Genomic DNA, 27,758 nt, shown 5'->3' with positions numbered 1-27,758 from the left:
GAATCTCTTATGGTGTAGGGTTCTTGGAATCAGAAGCTCCACCAACTGGAAGGAATGGGCAGCAAACCACAGAGCTCATTTTTTTTTTGCAGTTCAGCGTTCTCGTCAAACTGCTCTTTTCAGGACAGACTATCAGGGGCAAAAAATCCCCAGAGGCATGGTGTTCCATTTATCTCTGTGCAGTTGTGAATCTCTAGCTGCTTGCAGAAGATTCTCCAGGGATGGATCAGATGACATGACCTTACACTCCTCAATGGGGTTTGATGCAGTGTTAGTCCACTGGCCTGCTATATGCTTTTTCTCCTGTTACCCAGACACCTGGCGATTCAGATATGAGTTTGAGTTACAACTCGTGGCTCAGTGGTGTCCCTGAAACCATGATGTGCCCTTCTACTTGGATTATCCATGGGTATATTTGGCAGTTGTCCTGTGTTAAGCCAAGTTGCTTATGTTTTCATCTGAGTGTCTGGAGGTTGAAAGGCATGCCCCTTCTTTTAGGGGTTGCTTGTATTCATCACTTTTGTCACCAAGCAAGCTTTTGATATGTGTGGCATTAGTGCTTTTCACCTCATGGTGCTGCTGTAGGAATTAGCTTTCATGTTCTTGTAATTTTGACTCTGTGATTGCTTTGTCTCCTCACTTTACTGTGAGTGTAAAACAATTAAGGTCTCTTGAAGAAAGGAGATCAGCTGCACACTTTTGCTGCCATTCGGGAAGTGAGAATTAGGTTTTGTTATTTTTGGTGGCAAGTGAAAAGTCAACACTGGTTTATCTCAGCAGGCATATTGCCCTAGCACTTTTCATGGCCTACAAATTGGCAGGGGTTCCCTTTCCTGGGTACTGTTCAATTTAGGGACATTCATAGAGGCAGAGATTCGAGGTGTATCTCATCAAGACATTTGCACCACCACTTGCAATGTCCCTTGCAGCTTCCTTTCCCATTATAAATTATTGGTGGATAACACTGTATATTGTTAATTTAACACTTCTAGGAATATACTGTTTTGTAGCAGTTCCTGTGTCTTGCCATTTGTTCTTTGCCGGGTCTGGTGGCTCAGTGGACTAATGCATCCACTGCAGGGGCCTGTGTTCGACCTCATGGTCACAAGTTCAAATTCCGGCGGGTCCTCTCAGCCTTTCATCCATCTGAGGTCGATAAAATGAGTACCATTGAGTTGGGTAACAATAAACATCTGTTATTCAACGCCATGAGACCCATGGGTGAACGTGAGCTTTACAAATACACATGTTATGTTATTATGTTTGATGCTGTGTTCCTTGTGGTCTTAGCATTGGTTTACACTTGTGTAAATCCGTAAATAGATCTGTGGCAAGAAAGGAAGAGTAAGTAATGAGCCAATTACTTACCATGCATTTTCACTACTCTGAATCCTGGTCTTTTTAGCTGTGGTTCTTACGTTGACAAATCCCCAGTACTGGTAGGACCTCAAAATGTACCTAGTAGTGTACGTTTCTGTCTGTCAAGCCAGAAAAGTCTTTGTATTACATGAAGGAAAGGAGGCAAAACAAAAGACAGAATGTCAGCAGATGGAAAAGCTCTGATGTGTGTGCATGCCTCCCAGATGAGGATCTTTAATATACTAAGGTCTGTGATAAGGAAGACTTGGATTAAGTGGTAAGTAACATAATCCACATTTCATCTTGATTTACCTGTGTAATGTAGATCACTTGCTTCAAAATTATGGAATGAAGATGAAAGTGTTAAGCACTAGATAAGGCTGTGGCGCATACTATGTGTGGAACAAAGCAAACAACTTTTATTTATTGTAGGCCGAAATACCTTGCTGCAAGGGCTATAGAGAATATATTCACCAACTTGTACTGCAATAAAAATTACTTTTGTTAGTGCAAATAACAGGTTTCAAATCAGATGTTAGAGGGCAAATATTGAAATTAACTTTGCTCGTCTCTTTGTTGATATATGTATCTTTCACTGTGTGGCAAACACAGACTCACTCTCGGTGCTGGTGTTTGTCCCGCAGTTTTGCCCATTTCTTTTTTAGGTCTCACCTGAGACAGCGGCTTTTAAAAGTGCCACTAGAGGCTTATGCTGGCCTACAGCTTGCATTCACAAGCTTGTGCACGTACACAGCTGCCATCTGTGTTTTTATTGCTGTAATCGGGCTCCTTCTCTTGCACCACCCCTCTCCCTCCCTCCTAGTCAGCTTCATTTGTGTCTTTTAGCTGTGAATCAGGCTCCCTGGTTCACACTCCCCCTCCCTTCTCCCCCGCCCCCCCTCCTCTATGTCAGTTTCATTTGTGTCTTCTATCACTGTGAATGCTCCTGCTTCCACCAGGCACACACACCATTAGTCGTCAGTGCACGCTTCCACCAGGCACACACACCACCAGCCATCATTGCACGCTTCCACCAGGCACACACACCGCCAGCCTTCAGTGCACACTTTCACCAGGCACACACACTACCAGCCGTCACATACTACCATCCGTCGGTGCAAGCTTCCACCAGGCACACACCACCAACCGTCAGTGCACTCTTTCACCGGGCACACGCACCACCAGTCGTCAGTGCACTTTTCCACCAGGCACACACACCACCAGCCGTCAGTGTACGCTTCCACCAGGCACACACAGCACCAGCCGTCAGTGCAAGCTTCCACCAGGCACCACCAGCCGTCACTGCAGCAGGCAGGCTCTTCTCAGAGTTTCTTGGTAAATATGTGTTTGATGCCTGGGAGGGAGTGGGTCGAGTTTCCTTAAACCATGCTGAGTATGCAGGTCCAGTGCATGTACTCCTATGTGAGTGAGTCATGCTTTTTCTCATTTGCAAAGTTCGGCGCATGCGCACAGCTAGGCAGCCCCCACTCCCCAGGGAATGACTGCTTCCTACAACCAGAATGGAAACAACATTCAGAGCAATGAAAACAAGTTCATTTGATGCAAAGAACTGTTAACAAAAACCATGTCCAGCTATTGTAGATCTGGCAACAAACAAAACAGAAACAAAAATCAAACTAGCATTAGCATAGCCAATAGGTCTCGCTTTTTGGACCCTATAAGTATTTAGTTATGCAGCAGAATATCCTTGGTGCAACAACACCAACTGTTGCATGGCTAAACACTTAAAAGGTCCCAAATGCGAGATCTATTGGCTATGCCAATGCTTGTTTGATGGGGGTGCCCCACCATACACCCACTACCCAATCTGATGACCGACATTGCCCCACCTGCAACTGCAGTGCTATTTAATTAGGTGCTGCACTGCGAGCAGCAATTTGCCTGTTGGCAAAAACCATGTGGCCCAAAGTCTGCATATCCTCTTTCAAAGAGGCCGACAGTGGGGGATTTGGAGCAACAGAAAAAGAACAAAGTCATTCTCAGTTCAGAGAATCTTTCAACCGCTTCCCAGCCAGAGGGCTGAAGCTCTTCTCTACCTCCAGCAACAGAAGCAAATATCAGAAATCCCAACCAAAATTGTGAATACAGGGGAGGCCTTCAGGTAAAGTGGGAAAATCTTCGATGACCCAGAAACATCGCTCATTCCCTCCCCACGTTTGAGGGCTTCCAAAGTAGTTGGAGGGCCTGGAAATTCTGCCAGTCATGTCTTGCAGTGGCAAGAGATTATAGTAGATATTTGGGTGCTTAATATTGTTTGGAATGGGGTTAATTTCAATTTCTCAATCCATTTTTGAAGCATTCCTCTATATAAATCATACATACCTTCTTTAGTAGGCTTGCTGGTTCCTGGGTTCAGATCCTCTGAGCGACTATTATGGCTAAAATGGAAATCTCCAGAAATGTGATGACCGGTAACACTAAGGCATCGACAGTGATGTCATGGCTAAGCAATCTACTTTACATTATTCAAATGGAGGATATATCTTGAACTTGCTTTATGTGACATGAAAGTCTTTGCCAGAAGGACTAGTGTAGATTACCATAGCTTTTAGTGTGAACTGTTGTATGTTTATTCTATCCACACGGTGGAATCCTAGAGGCAGTGACGTTTCATGCTATTCCCTTCATAACTTTGGTAAAGCTGAATGGACTGTTGCATTATTTTCCCTGACTTTTCCAGAGATTCCACTTCATTGAACTAGTCACCCGTTCTACCTAGACAGGAAGATTTCAAGCCCCTTTTTATCAATTGGGTGGTTGGTTGAGTGTGCCATAAGGTGAGCACTCTGGACATCTAGATGCTTTACTGCACTGGTGTATGATCTCTGCTTGTTAACTCCTTTGGTGCTCAGGTCAGTTGCCAGCAGGACAACTAATTCATTCACGCATTCCCATCCATGAGAGTTGGGTTTCAACATCTTTGACGCAGCAAATTAACTTGCATGTTCGAATCTGCTTCCAGACCCTACCTTAATTTTACTTGCTAATGTGTTTCCAGTAGTCCAGCCTAGGAGGCAGATAGTCAGAAGTTTAAATGAAAGTTACTTATACAATAAGTTTGGTTCTGTTAGTCAGAGTGTTCTCCAATTACCAAAACCCTTCCTCCATGCTGGTGCTCGTGATCCTCACAGAGTAGTAATAACTGTGGTTGCGGTGTGGAATGAAAATGGGAGGAAATAAGAGTCAACCTCATTAGAAGTACACGGGTGTGCAATATTAGCTGTCCACAATTTACAAAATTCTGCAATTTATCGGCCTGTCAGTAGGCAAAATGAATTACTGATGGTTTGAGTTCTGGTTCTGGTCCATTTAAGACCTCTCCACTCACTTAGGATTTGAAACCATTTTAGATACTAGCTGCATTTTGTTGCTTACACAGTTGCAATTAAGTATAATGTGAACTCTGTTGTAAAGGTGAAAGTGTATTTGCTGATTTCTGACCTGTGATCTAAGGGCTGCCATAATTTATAGGTCAAATGTTTTCCAACTTAAACACTCTAAACGTTTGCAGCTGGATGCATATATATTTAGAGAAAATTGCATGTCTACAGCAAAAAGTATTGCTTATTTTAAAATACTTCATTTGTATCCATTCAGGTACTGGAAATACAGTTATTGAGGCTGTAAAAGTGTTAATAGAACATGGAGTCCAACCCAGCTTCATCATCTTGCTCAGCCTGTTCTCTACCCCCCACGGTAAGCTTCCAAGGCTGGTTGTTAAAGCCTGATGGAACACAGTGAGAAGATTGTACCTGCACTATAATTCCAGGATGTTGATTTGGTTTGCAGTGCACAGAACCTTTTAAGTTATGTGACAAGACTGAAGACAAATATGCTTGAGTAGTGAAATTCAGACATTAACGACCTTGGTGGAAAATTGAAAATAATTACTGTAGAGTAAGTACAGCAGAGTTGCTGAGTTTCAAAGGAAAATAAATAAAGAAAACCACCTCCTCTGCTGGAACTCTGCTACATGCACCTGCTTCTCCTGCAAAGTATATGTACTTGTTTCCTTTGTTGATAATCATTTCCTTTGGTATAATTCATTTTCTGGGCATTCAGAGGGGTTTAGCTCTGCTTTGTGTAGCCTACATAATCAGGAAATTTTGGCCTTTAATACTGAAGACAAGGAAGCAGTGTTGGTCCAAAAATCACACAGTGGCTACTCTGAAATATAACTGCCTATATAATTTGGAAATACACCTGTCCTGTCACTCTTTCACCTGGTCCTATATTTCCCCAGATAACACTACTTTATACTTTAGTTACTGGGCCCTGTACAACCCATATCGGACCTTACTCTATCCCCCCCCCCCCCTTTAAAATCCGACTTTCTCAGGCTAAGATTTCAGTAACCTCAACCTTCAGGTCTAGGGATTGTCCCCTGATACAGAATTACTCGGGTCCAGGAAAGTCAAATTACCCCCTCCAATTATCACATATGTATGCCATACTGAACGCAACATTGTCTAACTATACAAAACAGTGAGTGGTGCAATAAAGGCTGACAACTGGCTAACTTTACATTCTCTGATCCAACTATAATGCTTTGTGTTGCCTACAAGATTATTAAGGGCTCACCGGCCTTGATTCTTGCCAACCTCCTGTCCCGTTATATCCCAGGCCGTGCCCTAAGATCCTCCGACCTGGAACTTGCGGTTGTCCCCCGGTTTAAGCGTTGCCGTGCCGGCGGACGTTCCTTTCAAGTGCGTGCCGCCATGTTATGGAATTCCCTTCCCTTTGAGATTCGTGCACTCGGGGATTTGCTCTCTTTCCGGCGAGCTATAAAAACTTTTTTGTTTCCTTAGCCCCCATGTCTCCTTCTTCCTTGCTTTGTTGTGTTGTGTTGCTACCTGGCGGGCGCCAGGACGCTCCTTTGCTGGAGCATCTGTGCGCCTAATAAATTAGTTTAACATAACATGTATGCAAAGAATTTTTGGGTGACCCAAAAGGCCAATCTACAAAGTGGTGTAGCTAGGTCATTCTGAATGATTGAAGCCTGGAAGCTACAACTTTTAAAAGGAAAATCTGTCTCTTGCAGCTAAGCGCTTAGGTATTGATTACTCTGTCAGTCAACTAGTCCTGGACTGTAAGTGAAACAAAAAAAGAACCTCAAACAAGAAATGTTATTTATTTGCGGTGGTAGTGACTATAAACCGGGAGTAGAAGTCCACCACCTGATCGGTTTCTGAAGCATTTAACATGTTTGGTGTTTCTAATGTTTATGGTGCCATGGTCTTTTGTGGCAACATTTTAGCTCAAAGAAACTGGTTACAGGTGCATAGCTATTCTATAGACAAGCAAAAGGGCACGTTTTAACGGCTGACTATCTACAGTAGACATGAATTGGTTACAAATGTCTCAGTATTAGATAGTGTCGTTTATTGGTGAATGTAGTTAGCACAGTGATGGTTCATATATGTCGGTCCTGTGAGGACCATCAAACAGTTGCCATTTTTGGAGCTCTTTCTGAAATTTGGGTTGCATAATACAGATTGTCTAATGCATGCCATCCTTATCCGCTTTTGATTTTTTTAAATCTGTGTAGGAAGCTGGACGTCTTTGCAGATGTCCCCCCACTTTTTGCCCCCATTGGAACAACTAGAGGCTGGTTTCTGGACTCTGACAGTGCACTGAAGCCTGCTCACCAGGCACTAGTTCCAGTGTTCTTTCCCCTAAACTTAAATGTCTAATTGTACCACAGTTGACAAGGCCTTTAGCACCCCTGTAAGTCCCTAAGAAGTGGTACTAAGGGCATGTGTACTAAAGGAGGTCCCTAAGGGTTGCAGCATGTATTATGCCATCTTGAGGGACCCGCACACAAATTGCATGCAGACTGCCATTGCAGGCTGTGTGAAATCGTGCAAACCTTTTTGAAAACATGACATAATACACTTCCTGTGTGCCAAACCCATGCACACTGCATATACTATTTGTAAGTCAAATATGACCCTGTGATGTCTGGTTCCATTGCCACGACCTTACAAGTGTTCAGGGAGCCATCTTCAGTATATGTACTGGGCAATGGATGGTCATTGCGAGTTATCCAGTTACATACTGGCTCCACTGAAAATAATTGTGTTTGGTATCAAACACTGTGTCTCGACAAAACCATACTGATGCCAGTATCTGATTTCTCCTGACATGCACCCAGAGGTTACCTTAGAGGTGCCCCAGAATCCTACGAGACTCTTAGTGGGCTGGCTGACTGGTTTCGTCCAGCCTGCCACCACAAATGAGTTTCTGACTCACTGTAGGTGCGAGCCAGTGCTCTCTGAGGTCAGAAAACATTGCCTGCTCTGGAAAAAGTGTAATCGCCTCCTCCAGCAGGATGGCTAATGAATTTGCATAGCAAGTCCAGAGACTTCATAGACTCTGCCGCCTTTGATATGCGACCCCGGCTTCCCAAGACTGGAGATTGCCACCCCCTGCCATGAGGCCTATTTGGCACCAGGAACGGTGGGAAATTAGCTATGCAATAGGCATGTTGCACCCCTAAGGTGGGCTACCTGATGTGCGCGACGAAAGAATGATTCTCCCACCTTGTTTGTGGTGGAATCAGGAACTCTGTCACAGGGTTATGCCTGCTGATCACAGGAAGTGGTTATATAGGGGGTGTGGACCAGCCCTAAACTTGGAGCAAAACCCTGCTTTGCTGCTGCTGTCCCGACAATCACAAAGAACGACTCGTCCAGTAGGGGAACAGCCTCCATAAACCCATTGAGGTCTTCCCAGCACTTCATCAACCCAGCAACATCTCCTTTGGAGTGGAGGTGCCACTTTCCTGCACCAGCAGACACCAACCGTATTTGCCTGGTCCAGAGTTCTGTCGACCCCAGGGCCCATTGAGGGAGCAGCGCACCAGAAGGAGGACTTAGTGGCTTCCAGAGGTCATCCCCAGTTCCCAATTCAGTACTGAGCCGCTAGACCCTCCAGGGGCCCCCCTGCACCAATACCTAGGGTACCAGATGCCTAATGGACACAGTTTGAAATGCTAGCCTTTTGTTTAAATATGGCACAGAAAACATACACCTCCATTTTCCTGATATAGACAATACTGACACTGTCTGTAGGGTCTCACTGGAAATAAACTGCATATTGCATTTTGTAGAGCTTTCCAAAGCGAAGACAGATTGTGTGGTGTGCTTTGTAGGCTTTCTGATAGAATCTAATGTATTTTATCCTGCATGTAACTTGTGTGCAAAGATGCGTCCCTAAACATTTTAAGCTGCTTTTACTGCCCGCTTTATTTGGTTAACCAGATGGAAGTCCAAGAGGGTGTTCTGGGGCTATAAATGGCTGCTAGGCTTACTGTGACCTGACATACATTTTTATTCATTTAACAGTTTTTTCACTATACTAATTCACCACCAATCCTTGATGGGTTCAGAAGTAGCGCGCTTCTCACTGAAAAAGCAGATCAACACCTCATCAGGGGTAGCAAGTGCTATATAAATGCAAACCGTTTTACCTCTCGTACCCCTCCTCTATCTTTCTCAATCCAAATAACTGACTAGCATATCCACCACTCAAATGACTTTCATATTTTCACTATACTAGTTCACCACTAATCCTTTATGGGTTCCAGAGTAGCATGCTACGCTCCGAAAAAACACATTGGCGCCTCGTCAGGGGTACTAAGCGCTATATAAATGCCATTACAATACAGTACAATATGTCCAGGATGTTCTATTAAGCACTAGTGTGCTTTAAATCACAACAGTTTACAGTTATGAACTCAGTAACCAGAGAGGATTTGGAGAGGATGTAGCCTAACGGCAGGGGTGGTCGACCTCAAATCTGGTGAACCAGGTTTCGAGTCTCAGCTATGACACTCAACATCTTGTGATTCTGAGCATATCAATTAATCTACCAGTGCCTAACAAAAATGAATGTATCCTTGTGTAGTGCAACTGGTGCTTATGTAAAGCGCTCTGATACCTTTGGGTCAAGTTTGCGCTATATAAAACTACGGGGGGGGGAACAAATATGAGGGAAACTACAGCCATAGAATGTGATGCATTTATCATGGAAGGAACTGAAGAGAGAGATGGGAAAACCACAATCATGGAACAAACATTTGTTGGAAAGCCACCGAGTATAGGGATCAGGAGTATGGAGAACCTATGAGAGAAGAGTCTATTTATTATATATTAATAGACAAACATTTTTAAAAGAGGATCCATTTTTTAGTGATTGGTACAGATACAGTTTGATCAGATGAAATTCAAGACCTTTTCTCAAGGGCTTCGGAGTAGGATTAGTTCTTAGTTGTCTGACTACAGAGTTCCAAATGCTCATTGCAGAGCTATCGAAAGACAGCTTCATGTCCCCCGATGTTCTAAATTTGGTTGTCCAAGGCGGAAGTGACCCCGCGCATCTTGATGATCGCTTTGTGTTGTATATTTTAACACTTTGGTCTGGTCCAGGGGTTTCCAACCTTTTCTATAGTGATAACTACTTCTGATCAGTGAAAATCATTGTGAGCTCCTGAAGGCTAAGCAATTTGCACATTGTTACCAGACGCTCCTACACCCACTTACACCCAACTTAATTTACTTTATGACTAATGTCCATAGAGATAGATACGATGGATTGAACAAAATACTTTGACTAGGGGCACTATGATAGGGCTGCCATGTGTGTCAGTGAGAGTGGGGTCTTTGGGGATGTATGAAAATGTGTGTATGAATGGGATATATGTGCACAGGTGACTGAGAAACCGTGTTGTATGTACTTGTGGCACAGGACATACTTTTCGCCATATGTGACACCTTTACATGTACAACATAGATAAGAGAAATTTAAAGTGCAGAAAAATGGTCCGCTAAAATTTGGAAACCTATTCTGCTCTTTACATTTCTACAACTTAGAATAATGGCTGCGTTTTCACTTGTAAATACGGCACAGTGTTGAGAAAATTAAACTGAAGTTATCTTAGTTTATATGGATTCCATAAAACTCATAATTAAAATTTTCTCCCATTTCCAAGTGTCACATTTACAAACATCAAGCATCTTGCTCCCAGTGGCCTGTGGACGTGGTGCTATTTTATAACAGAAAAATACATTTGTTTAAATGGGAGGAATTTAAAGTGAAGAAACTTTCTTCATAAAACAAAATTGTAAAAGTACATTGAGTTAATGTTTCATAGAAAATGTTTCCTTCACTTTAAATCTCTCCCGTTTGATTAAAAATTACTATTTTCCACTTATAAATAGGCACAGTGTCTACTAGCCACTGGGAGCAAAAGACCTGCTGCTTGAAAATGCAACACCTTGCCACTTTGAAATGAGAGAAAATTAAAATATGAAGAGTTAATCATTAAAGTAACTTTTACTTTAATTTTCTCCCATTTAGAATCAATCACTTTTATTGTGTGGGGATAAGTGCATAATACACAGCTTAACTGCCTACAGCCAGGCGCCGGCAGAGCGAGAACTAGCGAGCAATACACCGCGTATAAGGTCTACATCCCGGGGGACGACCTGGCATTGATGCAAATCTCATTGGAAATTCAAGGCACCGTGACCATGACACCACTTTTAAATACTCAAGAAACAGAAAACTAACCGTCCCCTCCCTCCTCCCACCCTCCCTCCGCATCAGTTCGGGACCTCTCCACTACCAACCTCACTAGGAGCTACTGGATGTTACTTATCATGGCGGGCAACCTCTGTACCAGGTGGGTCTAAGCCGTAAAATCTGCAGATATTTTGGACATGTTACTTCCCTCATGTCTTTCGAAAGGAGCTGTAAAAAGGAAGTCCATCATTTCACATATTCCTTGCTGTGACCATCTACAGTCAGAGAAAGAAGTTCCATCGCTAATAGATACCAAAGCTTATGTAGCCAATCTCGCGGGTCTGGGACTGACTGAGATCCCCATTGCCCTAAGAGCACTTGCCTAGCTGCCAACAGTGCCAGGGCTATCTGCCTACCTCTCAAGGACTTCAGTGGAGAGGACCCAGGGTGGGGTAGTCCCAGAAGGGTATGCTCAGGCGCTCGTGGCTATGTAATCTGAAACGCTGCATCAATGTCACTGAGAATTGCTGCCCAATAACGCACCAGCTTCGGACAGTGCCACAGCAAGTGCACTAGGGAACCCGTGCCACCACACACCCGCCAGCAGAGGTCTGATTTGGACTTGTCCCAAGACTTAATACGCTCGGGTGTGTAATACCAGTAATGGGCCACTTTATAGGCCGCTTCCGCACCCGCTGTATTGGAAGCAGTGTGATGTGTGCAATAAAAAAATGTGTTCCCACTCCTTCGGTGTAAGGGGTCTCCCCAACTCAGTCTCCCATCTAACGTATGCCTTTGTGCAATGTTGCTTAGGGCGCGTAATGATCATAGCATATAATTCAGATATGAGCTTTCGATCATCTTTTTGACATATTAGCCATCTTTCAAAGGTCGTCATGGGGCGGAAAATGTGTGCAAAATTCTCAGGACGCGTGACCCAACGTGCAAGCTGCGAGTAATGAAATGCATCAGAAGCTGACAAACCATAATCTGCACATAATTGAGGAAAGGGAATCAGCCCATCAAGATCAAAAAGAGAACCCACCCTCTTGCACCCTTCTTCCCTCCACCGATGAAACGTCGGGGGACGCACAGCCAGGTTGGAAGTCAGGGTTATCTACAATAGGGGACAACGGCGAGGGAAACGATGTCCACCCTTTCTGTCGCACAAGTTGATCCCATGCCTTCAGGGTTGGGAAGGTTACCGGCGAAGAATATAACCCCCATGCTCTGTGCTTGCGAGTCAGCCACAATTCACGCCAGATGTTACGTCCAGCTACCGTTTGATCCATAAAATTCCAGTGCTTGCTGGACAGAGACCTATTCCGTTCGACAATTTATCCGAGACAGGCTGCTTAGTAATAAGCACACACTATCGGGAAGCCAAGCTCTCCCTTCTCTTTCGAGGTGGAGACCAGTGCTGATCCAAGACGGGGCTTTTTATTTTCCCACAGGAACTTATTCAGGAGCCCTTGTAGCTTCCGGAGAAATCCTGGTGGAGGACTATCAGGAAGCATCTGAAATAAGTAGTGGATGCGTGGAAGCACGGAGATTTAGTCAATCTCCCGTACCACGGCAATTTAAGGCTTGTCCAGTCGGAGAGCGCTGTGGCGGTTTGCTCCAGCAACAGAACAAAATTGAGGGCGACTGTCCTAGCGATGGACGCGGCCAAACGGATGCCTAAATATGTAATGCCCGTATGGACCCACGGGAAAGCGTAATCCTGCTGCAGGTCCTGAATCTCATCTGCGGGGATAGAGATATTGAGAATTTGGGATTTTGTAAAATTTACTTTAAACCCCGCCACATCGCCAAAAGCAGTAAGCTCGTTGGACAAGTGCCACAGAGTCGCCTGGGGCTGCGTGAGCGAAAGAATGACATAATCGGCATACATACTGAGTTTATGTACGTCAGCTCCAAATTTGATACCCGTTATGTCAGGGTTGGATCGAATACGTTGGTCAAACAGCTCCATGTAGAAAACAAATTAAAGTGGGGAAAGGGGGCAGCCTTGCCGCGTGCCCCGGGCAATAGGAAAGAAGGTTGATCTACAATCATTGACCCGCACCGCTGCTAGGGGGGAGGCGTACAAGCTATGGACCCACCGGATAAAGTTATCGCCAAAGCCAAAGGAGCGTAGAACTGTGAAGAGAAACTCCCAATCAACCCAGTCAAAGGCTTTCTCCAGATCGATTGAGAGAAAGAAGGCTTGAATGTGAGATTGATGGGTCAGGTCAATGAGGTGAAGGAGTCTCTTAGTATTGTCCCCTCCCTGCCGCGTCGGAATAAAACTGGATTGGTCCGGATCTATCAGACCATCCATAAGCGGGCTAATTCGTGCAGCCAAGACACTCACAAATAATTTTGCGTCTATGTTAAGAAGGGAAATTGGGCGATATGACCCACACTCTTTAGGGTCTTTCATGGGCTTAGGGATTACCGAGATAACCGCCTCAGACATTTACTGCTCCCGTATCAACAAAGGAGTTAAAAAGCTTTGTTAAAAGAGGAGCCAGCTCCGTGCAAATGACTAATAAAACAAGGCAGGAAAGCCATCTGGACCTGGTGATTTGGCTACCTTCAATCGCGCTATCGCCGAGATGACTTCCTCAATGTGTATGGCTGAGTCCAAATCGTCAGCCGAGGACTTAAACAGAGGAGTGATACCGCAAGACTTTAAAAATTTCTCTCATGTAAGTGGGTATCTTTCTTCGCATAGAGGCGCTGATAAAATTGATGAAAGGCGTCAGCAATAAGAGCGTCCGTGGAATGCTCAACTGCATGCAGGTCTCGGATAGATTGGATGGCCGACCTCTAGGAATGTGCAAGCATCCACCCACGTTTATCCCCACTGAGATAGAATTTGTGGCGCAACCTCAGGAGAGCATGCTCCGCCCTATCTAGATCCAGATGTTTTAACATGCGCCGCTTAGTCTCTAGTACTCTCTAGATTCTTGGGGCGCCAGTTCGCTTATGAACTGATTCCCGTTCCCCCACTTTCCTCTCCAAGTCCGCATGTTTCTCTTTGCACAACTGCGCATAGGATGCCGCAATTGCAATACATTTGCCTCGCACCACAAGCTTTAGCGCCTCCCAGACTGCTTAAAGAGGAGTTCCTTCTTGATCATTCTCCAAAAGATACTGTACAATAGCATCTCTAATGCGCTTAGTGACGTCCTCTGAGTGAAGAAGGGATTTGCGGAGGCGCCACCCGGACGTCGTTGGGCGGGAACCCTGTGGTGTAAATAAGACAGATGAGCGCGTGGTTGTAAAGGGAGTGTGGGGTGATGTCTGCCGATTGCAAATATGGGTGGAGAGAGGAAGAGACCAAAAAGTGGTCTAAGCGTGCGTATGTTTTGTGGGCCGCTGAGGAGTATGTGTAATCACGCTCTCCAGGGTGTTGGACACGCCATACATCACTCAGTCCACAGTCAGCCATTGTTGACCTGTCCATCTCCGGATCCATCACTGCATTGAAATCACCCCCCACCAAGAGTGCTACATCTAGCGAGGCCAGAGCTTGAGACAGCACTAAGCGCAGAAAGGGTTCCTGCCGCTCGTTTGGGGCATGGAAAGACCCTATCGTCAGTTGAGTGTCACCCTGCTGCACCCGTACCGCCAAGAACCGGCCTTTGAGATCCCCAACAGTGGAGAGTACCTTGCATTGCGACCGTGCACTAAAGAGTAGGGCCACTCTGTTTTTCTTGGACGGCCCAGAAGACCACAGCTGCAGCGGGAAACGCCTATCTCTCATCCGTTTGGTGTCCCTAGATAAAAGATGGGTTTCTTGAAGCAAACATATATCGCTCTCAGTATTTTCTAAGAGGGAAAGGATGGCAGATCGCTTAATCGGATTATTCAACCCCCGGACCTTCAGGCTCACAATTTTAGGATCTCTACCCAGGACGATCTACAGGGAAGGAAAGATGGATGCCAGCTTTAGTTCCCCTGGGGAATGAGCAAAAAGGGCCAACTCATCTACACCTACCAGTTGCCTCTCATACCAATGAACTGATGCGGAGCCCCAACAAAAAAAAACCCAAACCCCCAAAAACCCCAACTCAATTGTGGACAAAGACAATAAAACAAAACAGCAAAAATAGAAAGTTGAAAAATATGACCAAAGTTCGTCTCACTGACCAAATGTTCAAGGGGGCAAGGGCCGAACTCAAACCATACCATATTGGACTGTACAAGTTCCTGTCGGTAGAGAATGAAGATATCCGTCACCGCCGGACTCATCCCTCCCTCCAGCGCCCATGATGAAACCCACCAAGATGCCAGGATTGCACTCCTCACGGGACATCAGAACTGTCGGTGACCTGCGATACAGATGCCAGGGCTGCCTCTCTCTCACGTTGACTAGCAGAGATATCTGGTTTGGAGCTAGGCGAGGCTTTCGCGACTCGTTACCACTCCAGTGAGTGACGCTGGGGAAGAGGGTGGTCGGTCTCAGGCGATGTAGGGGGCCTTTCCAGCCCCAAGGCAGCATAGGCATCTTCTAGGGAGCGAATCTGCAGGCGCTTGCCGTTAAGCTTAAAGATGAGGCGAAATGGATGGCCCCAAGAGTAAGGGATGCTCCGGTCTCGCAGGTGATTAGTTATGGGCTTGAACGCCCTACGCTTAATCAACGTGGAAGCGGCTAAGTCCTGGTAGAGCGCAGGTTGCTGACCCCGGAACTGCACGGGCTGTAGATCTCTGGCCTTGCGAAGGATCTTCTCCTTAAGTTGGAAATCGTGCACACAGACTAGAATATGGCATGGTGCCTTGGGGCCTCGCGGCAGTCCCACCCTGTGCACTTGGTCCATCTGTATCTCTTGAGTCTCGTCCTCTCCGAGGATCTGCCAAAAGAGGGCGGTAACGTAAGCCCGCAGGTCATCTCCCTCCTCTTGCCATGGAACTGCACGAATCCGTATGTTATTACGTCTGGAGCGGTTCTCCAGGTCCTCTGTATGCGCTTGAAGGTCTAAGTTTTGATCTTTGAGCCGGAGCACCTCTTGTTGAAGTTGGTGCAGGTCATCCTCTTTGCCCAAATCGCGCTCCTCCAAGGTCGCGACTCTTTCTCCAATGGCGTCAACATCGCAGAAAGGAGGCACAGGCGTACCACAGGGCAGCCAGACAAAGGAGCAATCAGTAGAGCAGCTCAGCCGCGCCGGAGAGGTGGCAACCTAGTGGAACCCCCAAGCGCAGGACCCGAAAGGGAGTCTTAAGGCGCCCCAGGTAGCCATATGAATCATACAGAACAATAAGCCTCGAACACTCCGATACATTAATTGACATCAGAGTGGAGTGCTACATCACATACTTCAGGGAGACAAATGCAGGGGTGAGGCAGGGCCCAAACTGGGTGTGTATCGCTCCGACAGGAGGGTGGGGGGGGGCGGTCTCTATCTGCCTATCTGCGGTCCCCACCCCCCAGCAAAGACCAAGTCAGGAGGCAAATAATAAGGCTGTAGACTCCCAGTGTCCCTGCGCCAGTCGCACAGGCGCTGAAGGAACCCCCACAGGACCGCTTCACCAGTGCTGACAGTACGGACGGAATTGTGAACTGTCCTTTTTTTTGGTGGATGCAAAAGTAATATAGACTGTCAATGTAAATCTTTTCAAAGAAGACTTGTAAAAACTTTACCATGTGTTTTCTAAATATCTTACTGATGCATGGTAGGTTTTACATTGTCTTAAATAGTTCTCCCAGAAAAGACACATGGTTCGTTTGAAAGGTGGTAAGATATTTCTAGGTGTGGACTCACTTTCTAGCCAAGCATCTATAGAGAGTGATTAACACATTTGGAAGAAAAGTTGGTGTAGATCAAAGTCTATAGAATCAAAAGAAGGGCAGCATGCCTTTCCATAACTAGAGTAAAGATTGTCCCAGAGGCTCTGATTGGATCCTGGTGAGAAAAAGAGAAGTTTCCCTTAAAAAGGGAAGATGTCACACACAGAGGGGAGATGCTGTTAATCATTAAAGGGATGGGTACTTTTTTTAAGCAATCACTGGGGTGGGCATTGAGGGGAGCTGCACAGCTGTGTGCGCACGTGCAGCTGACCTTGTTTGGGAACTACCTCGGAAAGGTGAGATATTGATCGGAAGCAGATTGTTGCTAACTTGATGGTATTCTCGCTGAGACCTGTTTTTTTTACAATTTTCGTTTTTATTATAAAGACCCCAGGAAGATAGGGTGAGTTGAAGCAGTAAATATTTGTGGTGACAGATCAGAGCTAATTTTTTATAGCATATGAAGGCAGTTTGTAAGCACGGTGCACATTGCCATTCAGTCCAAAAACAGTAAAAGAAGGGCTTGGACAACTGTAGAGGAGTAATAGTACTGGCTGGAGACCATTTAGAACTGAGCTTAGGTAGTTGAGGAAGACTTGATAGATCCATGTATAGGTTTTGAATGATCCCGTATAGATTGTACGAATGAATGAGCATATTTTTATATTTCAAGTGCTTTCATGGTGTTCAAGGCTCTATTGTGTTCAAGGCTCATGGTGTTCAAGGCTCAATCTATCTTCGCGCCAGGATACTCCGGAGTAATGGAGCGCGCTATAAAACAGCTTAAAGTAAAGTAAAGTAAAAGTATTGACTTAGGTAATATAGAAAAGATGTATTATATCACTAAATTTGACTCGTTTGAGATTTTTCAAGCTATGTCTATAAGACCTCTGGTCCTGCGCATTTATTTGTAAAGTGGAAGATAGTTCATGTTTTCTGATGTTACAGAGCCTCTTGTGAAATGATAGTAAAGTGTACCAAGAAAAAATAATGGCCAAAAGTCATGGTGTCACATACACACACAAAATGTATTAATTCAAAGACTGATATTGATGTAAAGACTGGTGTTGGGGGGGGGGGTGAAGCAGTATATCCCAGAATATAGCATCAAGTTCCTTTTGTTTCTTGCAATAACTGCTTTTTATTTATACATTTTTATGCCTACTTTACAGGTGCCATATCAATTATACAGGAATTCCCGGATATCACAATTCTAACAACTGAAGTTCACCCTGTTGCGCCAACGCACTTCGGCCAAAAATATTTTGGGACTGACTAAAAGATAGCATTTAATAAATGTATTTGATCACAGAAACCTTTTTATTCTGCTATGGCTTTCTATTCTTGTTTTATAGTTGTGAAAAATCTGTTGACAACCTATCTCTGTCCGAGTAGTTTAAAGAGGCACATTCCATTATTATGCATTTAAAAAATGTTTAATAGTGTGCCGATACAAGCGGCTACATTTTGATTGTTTTAATATATTTGTTTTTATTTCCCCCTGCCAAGGGGCTGCTTGTAACGAAATAAATAATTAAAATTGAAGTGAAAATGGTGAATCCTTAAGTTATTGCGGGGGAAAAATGGTGAGAACTTAGCATCAGCAGGACCTGGAGCTACTGTAACACTCACATGACTACTCACAACTGAGGAATTAGTTTTGGCCAAGTCAGGACCGACTCTAGGTCTGAAAATGGAGAGCATGAAAGAGGTAAGCCGAGTTGGCTGTTTCGTCAGCATGGCCGCTCAGCTATTACAGCTGCCTTTTGTGTATTCCCATACACCAATGCTGCAACACAAGCCAATTACTTTAAAAACAATGAACATTCATTGATAAGTGGGGAGAGAGACACTAAATTTCATATACATATGACCTACATGAAAATTAAGTCACAATGGGGCAATAAGGAGTTCTCACAATTGAAATGGTTCCATGCAGATCACGTCTAGTAAAGTAGCCCATGGCCATTTAGGCCTGACCATGTTTTCTAGGGTTTCTCTACTTCACCTTTTACTGTGTAGGGGGTTGTCCATTTTTATTTGTTGTAATGTGTTCAAGGTTTGATAGTTTTTTTGTGTGGTTGTTTTTTCCTATTGTTTTCACCCATTTAATGATATTATCTTCCTGTTTGCAGTGATTGTTATGGCCAGAAGTGCATTTATGTCTCTTCCCCCTCTGCCTACTGCACAGAGAACTATGTTTTTGATGTGAAAGTTAATGTTTATAAAATATTTGTATGCTGTAATGAAAATTTACATAGATTTATGTAATTTACTAAAATGTTCATGCCTATAAAATACATATCAGTATTTGAATATATCTGAAAGAGACTATTAGTTATAGATTTCTTACCTTAGAATTACCTCCAGGCGTCAGACTGGATCCAGAGATTCTTTCTTGAGTAGTACCCCTGCGCGTCGGTAGGTGGCTTCGGTCGACTCTGTGTCAGTCGTTGGCGTCATGGTCGCCGGAATAACGTTGCAGTGTCTCCTTAGGCCCCTGCGCGCTGACATCCGTTCTTTCTTTTTCCGCACCAGCCAGCGTAGATCCGGAGAGCGCTGTACCCTTAGTAATTTTTTGACAAAAACTTTTTCGACTTTTGTCAACATCTTTTTTGAGTCGTTTGACGCCTGGTGCACGGAGGGATGTCCCATCGTAGGACCAGCTTCAAGTCTTGTGACTCCTATTACAAGTTGTCGGTCTAGCTTCTGGAGGCCTGGCAGTCCGCTCCGCGCCGCTCGAGGTCCCGGTCGAGAGGGAGGTTGCAGGACCGGTCATGGAATCACCATCATCATTCCTCCTCGAAGTCTTCGTCATTGGGTAAGTCGAAGCACAATAAGAAAGGGAAGAAGCACTGTCGCTCTTCTCCCTGTCCGTCGGCTGACGGGACGTGGAAGGTCGTAATTTCTTGGCTCTGCCCGCTGAGCCTCCTGAGACAGCTCCGAGCCCCCCCCCCACTTTCCCGGAAGATGGAGCGTGTCCTGCCCATCTTATTGTTTTTTCAAAGCCCTCCACTCCATCTTTTGGTAGCCCGACTCCGCCTCGGCGCCGCATTGCCCCCAGAGATCCAGGCTAGTTTCCGGATCAGTGCGGTCACCCTCACAACACCTCCCCCTGGCGTTGATTCCTTTGACGACGCCTCCACCACCTCTAACACCAGTTGTGCCACCGGCTGGCGTCGACCCCGGCCTCCCCCTCGATATGGACACAGAGCTGGACCGGCATTGACCGGTACTTTTGTACCACTGTTCTTACCTTGAGTGGCAGCCAGAGGAGGGTGAGGAGGACTGGGAGTGGTCTGTTGACCCTCTAGCAGACCAGCTTGAAGAGCCGGACTGGAGAGAGGAGTTTGGTGAGGCCAGTGGTCTGGATACCTCCCTAGACCTTGGTATGCTTTCTCCTCCTACTGTGGCCACGTAGGAGGGAGCCTCCTCTGCTGTGGTTTTGCGTAGGGCGGCTGAGGCCTTGAGTTTCCTACAGTGACAGTCAGGACTAACTAGCCTCTTCGGAGCCCCTGAGCCATTCAATGAGGCCCTCACAGACATCCTACTGGACACTTGGTCCAAGCCCAGCAGAGGGGCCCCTGTGGATAGGATGATTGCCCGACGACACTGCCCAGCCCCGGGTGACCCAATTTTCCTCTCTCAACATCCTACCCCCGAGAGCTTGGTGGTCCAAGCCTCAACATCAAAAGGCGCGTTCCCTAGTGCTCCACCAGATTGGGAATCCAAGAAGCTTGACCATTTTGAGACCATGTTTTCTTCCGCCAGCCTACGACTGCGGTCGGTGAAAACCGCATGTCTCCTGGGTGGTTACACCCACTCTGTGTGGGACACGGTTGAGCAGGTGCTGCCACAGGGCCCGGAGGAGTTCCGGGCCATACTGTCCTGAGCGGTCACAGATGGTAGAAACACAACAAAGATCACCATTCAATGTGGGCTGGACACTGCCGACTTGCTGGGTAGAACAAGTTCTACGTTAGTAGCCTTGACACGCTACACCTGGCTGAGGGCCACTGGCTTCTCCGGGGATGCTCAATTAACCCTTTTGGACATGCCCTTTGATGGCGGTCGCCTGTTTGGCGACAAGGCAGACTAAGCCCTCGAGTGCTTAAAGGACCCCAGAGCTACGGCCAGATCCTTGGGCCCCGCTGCCACTTTGCGCCCCATTCAGTCTGCCTTTCACCCCTTTCGTGGCTACAGAAGGGTGCCCCACCATGTTCCTTCCAGGGCCACTGGCCTGCACAAGCTACCCAGCCTCTGCGCGGCCGGGGACGCAGGACCCAGCGCTGTGGGTCTGGGGGCCAGCGGGCAGGCCAGCCCACCAGTACCCCCTCTGCAGTAGCCTCCAAAACTTCCTAGTCTGACTTTTCAGGGCCACCAGTTGCCAGTGGGCGGCAGCATTTGCCATCACCTCCCCACTGGCACAACATCATGTCTCACAGGTGGGTTTTGCAGATAGTCCGAAGGTGCTACTCCCTCCCTTTCGAGACTACCCTTCCCTCCATGCCACAAGCAGTCCATCGCATGTCGGACGATCACTTGGCCCTTCTCCGTCAGGAAGTTACAGCTTTTCTGGCCCAGGGAGCTATTGAGCGAGTCCCTGTGCCAGATGTTGGTCGTGGTTGCTACTCCCACTACTTTCTGGCACCCAAGGACTGCGTCCTATCTTATACCTCAGGGATGTCAAACGCTTCGGAATGAGAAGTTCAAGATATTAACCTTGGCTCAGATCTTGTCTGCCCTCGACTCTGGATGTTAGTGATGTAATTGCAGGACACTTATTTTCACATCTCCGGTCTGCCAGACCACAGGTGTCACCTACGGTTCACAGTAGGCCACCAGCATTTTCAGTTTTCTGTGCTTCCCTTTGGCTTTACCAGCTCCCCTTGGGTGTTCACAAACGTGATGATGGTGGTCGCAGCTCATCTGCGCAGATTAGGGGTTCCAGTCTTCCCCGATCTTGACCACTGGCTGTTGAAGGAGAGCTTGCCCCAGGCAGTTGTTCCCACCTCCAGACTATGGCGGACCTCCTGCATTCACTGGGGTTCTCTAGCAACGTGCCGTAGTCCCATCTTATTCCCTCTGAGAAGCTCCTTTTCATCAGAGTGGTTCTGGACACAGCGCATTTTCAGGCCTATACTCCCGAGCAGCGAGTCCAGGATATTCGGGCTATGATAGCAATGTTTCAGCCTCTATCCCCGATTTTGGTGAGAATGACCCTGAGGCTGCTGAGCCTCATGGCCTCCTGGTGGATCATGCCATGTGGCATGTGTGGGTTCTGCAGTGGGACCTGAAGTTCCAGTGGGTGCAGCATTAGAGGAATCTTGCTGATTGCATCCAGATCTCGGAGGGTACTGCACACCAATTGCATTGGTGGCTAACAAACCAGGATTGGGTCAACGGCAGATCCCTCTCCCTTCCTTAACCACAGTTCAGTGGTGACAGATGCATCACTCCTGGGATGGAGCTCCACATAGGGGAAGGCGGAGATCAGGGGCCTCTGGCGGAGTCTGGGCTCCATATCAACCTTCTGGAGCTCCCGGCGATTTGTCTTGCACTGAAGGCATTTCTTCCTTCTGTCGGAGGAAGGGTTGTGCAGGTGTTCACGGACACCACCACCATGTGGTACTGCACCAAACAGGGAGGGGTGGGGTTGTGGACCCTTTGTCAGGAGGCTCTTCGTCTCTGGACGTGGCTGGAACATCAGGGCATCTCCCTGGTGGTTCAACACCTGCCAGGTTCTCTGAATGCCAGGGCGGACTAGCTTACCTGCAGGTGGATGATGGATCACGAATGGCATCTTCACTCTGAGGTGGTGCAAGGTCTCTTTCAGCAGAGGGGAGAGCCTTGGTTAGATCTGTTTGCCACCGAAGAGAACGCGCAATGTCAGCAGTTCTGCACGTTGGAATTTCCAAGGCGGCACTCGCTAGACTACGCTTTTCAGCACAAGTGGAATTGAGGTCTTCTATAAGCCTTTCCGCCTATACCACTTCTGCCCAGAGTTCTGAAGAAGATCAGGGCTGACTGGGCCTAAGTCATTCTTGTGGCTCTGGACTGGGCACGAAGGATCTGGTATCCCGAGCTCTTGAACATGGCCATCGATCCTCAATCATACTGCCTCTTCGGGAGGATCTTCTGTCGCAGCAGCAGGAGATGGTCCTCCACCCTAAGCTGTTCAGCCTCCACCTCCTTGCGTGGAGATTGAACGGCGACAGTTTACAACTTTCGACCTTCCTCCGGAAGTTTGTAATATTATTTTGGCAGCCAGGAGCCCCTCCACTAAAAGGTACACGCCTGTAGATGGAACACATTTGTGGCATGGTGCGCTGCAAAGGCTGTGGATCCCCTTTCTGCCCCTCTTTCTTAAGTTGTCCTCTTCTTTCTTTGGCCAAGCAGGGCTCCTCTCTGGGCACTCTTAAAGGCTATCTTTCGGCCATTGCAGCCTTCTTCGCCTTCCTGATCAGCCTTCTCTTTTCAAGTCCCCTATTGTAAATAGGTTCCTTAAGGGCATTACTCACCTCTTTTCACCTATTTGTTTCGTAATGCCCCAGTTGGACTTGAATCTGGTCTTAACTTACCTCATGTGTGCTCCTTTTGAGCCACTACATAATTGTCCTCTCAGACTATTGACTTTAAAGACTGCTTTTCTGGTTGCCATCACCTCTGCTCGCAGGGTGAGTGAGCTTCAGGTTCTATCTTCTTAACCTCCTTTCCTTGCTGCCCATCCGGACAAGGTTGTCCTTCGAACTAGACCTTCTTTTCTTCCCAAAGTGGTTACCTCTTTCCACATTGGACAAACCATCACTTTGCCCACCTTCTTCCCGCATCCTTCCAAGGAGGAGGAGAGACTCCACTGTCTAGATCCATAATGTGCCATTTCATTTTATCTGGATTGCACAAAACATTTCTGGGTGGACGATTAACTCTTTGTTGGCTATGTGGGCGCTAAGAAAGGTTGGGCCGTGCAAAAGCGGACCATCTCTCATTGGGTCGTCCTTTGAATTAAAATCTGTTATTCCTTGGCGAAAAAGGAGTCTCCGTTAGGACTGTGCGCCCATTCCACCAGGGTGATGGCAGCCACTACTGCTTTGAGACGTGGAGTCCCCCTCAGTAACATCTGCCAGTCAGCCACGTGGGCATCACTGCACACGTTTACTAAACATTACTGCCTGGATAGTCCAGTCCAGAGAGACTGCTTCTTTGACCGTTCAGTTCTCCGGAACTTTCTGATCTGAACTTGGTTCGTAGACCCACCTCCGGGTTTGGTATTGCTGGGGTATTCCTAGGTAAGGGATCTATAACTAATAGTCTCTTTCAGATGAACAAGTTACCTACCTTTGGTAACGATATATATATATGTAAGAGACCAATATTAGTTATAGATTCCTTACCACCCCAACCATGCTCACCGTTCTGCAAACTGACTTCTAGAGTTAGGGACTCCCTTTCAGGGCCCTAGGCATGTGCACCAGTGGTCAGTGTCTTGCATGCCTCTGCGCTTCTGGCGTAGAAGTCGTGTAAAGAAATGACGTGAGCATGCAGGGGCGGCATCTAAGTAGACACTGTGATGTCATTCCGGTGCCCACGACGGACGTGGAGTCGTCTGACGCCACCTACCGACGCGCTGGGGTACTGCTAAAGAAAAAGTCTCTGGATCCAGTCTGACGCCTGGGGGTAATTCTAAGGTAAGGAATCTATAACTAATATTTGTCTTTTACAGATATATCGTTATCGAAGGTAAGTGACTTATTCTTCAAGATAACTGCATCTCATCCACATGTGCTGGGTCTGAGCACCTCTGTGGCTACCGCACACTGTTTGTCTAAAAAAATAAAACTAGAAATCAGCTGATGCAAACCTGGTCCGAAATATACCTGGTGAGCCAAGAGTTGCCACAAGCACCTCACTTACCCATTGTTTGCCTCAAAACTTAATCCTGTGCCCGCTCTTTTATGCCTGTCTTTTTAGGCAATATGATGTCTTTATTCGTTTGTTTTCCTGTTACCCTACGTGAGAAGGATTTCAAATGTTTCTCCATTCCATCTTTTTCATCCACCTCCATATTTGTACTGTAAACATCATCACTCCATTCGCTAATACTTTAACTTCACAAAGTGTCAGATACTTTGTCCTCAGCTAAAACTATTGCTGACCCTGACTTATCCCTTTTTTGTCTTGTGATAAACCTTAACCAAATGTGGACCGTACCAAACACTTAAAGCTGGCTTAGAACCTGCAAATTAGTTTGCTTTATTGTCACGCTCATTTGCTTGCTTATTTAACGGCTTACGCTCTTCTTCTTGTATGTTTCCCCCACCGCTGCCCCCCATGGAGGATAGCCTCTCTATCATTCTTTTGATTGGCTGACTTATGTCATTTCACTGCTCACATTTCAGAAACTACATTTTTATTTATCTTTAAGCACTCCATGAGAGTGGTTAATTTTTTCTGCTCTCCCTTGTGCGTTGCTTCCCCCAAATACCTGCCCCATTGTGCTCCATGTGGTTCTCACTCACGTGCCACTTTTCCTGTTCAGTACCAAAATACGAGCAATTAGTTTCTTCCTTCTCCACCCAGCTTTTTTTTCTCTAATTTAATAACCAACCAAATCTCGTCCTCACGGCCTGCGGTCCTTAAAAACACTTTTTATTTTTTGGAGGGTCTGGCAGCTCCGCTCTGCTTTAATTGATATGATGTTGCACAAGGTAAAAATATTTTTATCACTCTGAAGTAGCCTTCATCATCTTGGATTGGTTAATAAAAATATAATTAATATGGCCCCTGTGTCATTCATTAGGCATTATCAAGCAGCCTTATGATATAAAAGTAAAGTAAAGTCCACATTTGTAAAGCGCACAATCACCCGTAAGGGTCTCTAGGCGCTGGGGGCCGTCGGGAAGATTAAGCAAGCTTTTGCCCAGAGTCACATGGTGCTGGGCTAACCTGCCGCCGGAGCCGGGGATAGAACCGTGGTCCCCAGATTCCAGCGTCAGTCGCCCTGGCCGCGGCGCCACACCTCTCCCATGTACACTTTAATGCATTTGTTCCGTCATCTCGTCTTTTTTCTTTACTTTTCCCCCCAAATGTCATACAGCATTGGCAACAAGCAGTAGCTCGCTGTTCTTGCCCAGTATTCGCATGCTTCATAGATTACTCAGCAGCATTTGATGGGATTGATAGAAACATCATTTGGCGGAAATTGGAGAGCTGGAACATCTGCCTGAGCCTACTGCGTGCTATCACATCTGTGTACTCGAGAACCTGGGTAAGGATCAAACTCTCCACAGAGTCAGCTACAAACAAAAATTGCCACGGACCGGGGGTTAAGGCAAGGCAGGGCTGTGTCTTGGCACGATACTATTTAATCTGTATACTGCTGGTCTGAGCTTGGTTCTACAGGGGGCCTCCTCGTCGCCCCAAAAATCAGGACATAAAAATCCATCTAATGCAGTTTGGCGATGACCTAGTTTGGACTACACAGGAACAGGCCTCCAAAAAGCCCTCACCACCCTTGCTGAATACATAAAAAATATGCTAACATCTAATGCAAGTAAATCCAAAACCGTGATCTTTGATAGTTATCCAAAGAAAAAGCTTATCAAGTGGCGCTTAGGTAGTTGTATCTTTGCACGCAGTCCAGGTTCAAAGTGCCCAAGTGCCTGGCAAAGCAAGACTGGCCGCCCTTTGATCCATTTAAACATACTGCGGCTGAAAGGAAAGATGGTCACACACTCCCTCTGTACGCTGCATCCCATGCTAGACAGTCCTACAACTATGGCCATCCGGAATGTAATGGGGCCAAACTGCTACCATCACTCAACTATGAGCAACAGGAATTTCCGGGTTTGCTTGTGGAAGACCTGGTGAAAATTCAATGTGCAGCTTACAAGAAAATACATTGCCTGCCCGCATCCACAAGAAACACCTTGATCCGTCTTGAGTTCGACCGCACCCAAAACAAATTAGAAGAACTGGCTACCTTAGCAAAATATCATCACTTGACAACCATGGCCCCAGCTAACTCTATGAAGGCTGTCATAAAAACAATTTTTTCAAAACCAAACAATCCCTGGTCTGTTAAACTCTCAGCATCAAAGGAGCAACTGCAGCTAGCCATTGAGAACTGGGACCAGAGTATTATTGGCTACGCAACCATCAAAATAACTATAAAAAAAGCACCTGCATCTTTGCTCCCGCAAACTGGACATAGAAGCCTTTGCCGCCAGAGACTTTCATTAAACTTTGTGCCTTCCACATATTCTACAAACAACTAAGCGCCATCTCACGCAGGCCGTGGGGAGTCACGCATTACATCAGATTTTAGCTACAAGATTACACCCACGTCCCATAAAAGAACTATACCCAACCTGTAAAGCGTTTCCAGATATTACTGGATGCCGACGATGCAACTATAGAAAGGAGTCCCTGGCACATATACTCTTTTGCTGGCCGGATGTGCAGCAAGCTCGCCGAATTTGCCCCAGGCCCATAATTCTTTCCCTGGACACACGTACTGCAAAGGATGCCATCTGCCAGCTTTACACCTTGGATACGGTGAAGAACATGGCCGATTTCGGAAAATTCATCTACCAAGCACATTCATTCCTGAAAGACAAAATGACACATGGAGGGAACGCATAACAGTTTGAAGTGCCCCACCACAACAAAGCCTTACTCTGCAAAGATGACTTTTTCCAGGGCCTCAAAGAATGCACCATGGTGATATTTTATCTTTGTCAATCATATAGTCAGCACCAGATGGCTACACACCCTCTTGCTGCTATGATTTTGAAGTCTGACCACGTTTTAATTTAGGATGTATGCTTTTAATTTCACATTGTAATGATTTTAAGTAATCACACAATAAACTTAAAGCAAAGTGATTGGAAACAGGATTTAGTAGGACAAATTTTTCTACGCACATTATTTCAAGCAAATGCACCATCTGATGCCTAAATTCACCGGGATAGTACTGATTTACAGTCTATACACACACCAGGTGTATCTGCAGCCAACACATGCTACAAATGAAGTATGTTACTTACCCAGTCAGCATCTATTCGTAGCGTGTAGT

At 46.1% G+C, this 27,758-nt stretch overlaps 1 protein-coding gene across 2 annotated transcripts in view; it reads left to right on the top strand.

Moving 5' to 3' along the window:
• UPRT (uracil phosphoribosyltransferase homolog) overlaps positions 1–18,233 on the top strand; it is a 107,684-nt gene extending 89,451 nt beyond the window's left edge. For both annotated transcript variants that reach the window (XM_078688834.1, XM_078688833.1), the window contains exons 6-7: positions 4,978–5,076; positions 17,854–18,233. In XM_078688834.1, coding sequence (XP_078544960.1) covers positions 4,978–5,076; positions 17,854–17,960 — 206 coding nt within the window. In that variant the 3' untranslated portion in view covers positions 17,961–18,233. The remainder of the gene's footprint in view (positions 1–4,977; positions 5,077–17,853) is intronic.
• The last annotated feature ends 9,525 nt before the right edge of the window (positions 18,234–27,758 follow it).

Source organism: Lissotriton helveticus, chromosome 4_1 (genome assembly GCF_964261635.1).
Source record: "Lissotriton helveticus chromosome 4_1, aLisHel1.1, whole genome shotgun sequence".
Classification (NCBI taxonomy): domain Eukaryota; kingdom Metazoa; phylum Chordata; class Amphibia; order Caudata; family Salamandridae; genus Lissotriton; species Lissotriton helveticus.
This window is presented reverse-complemented; position numbering and strand designations above follow the sequence as displayed.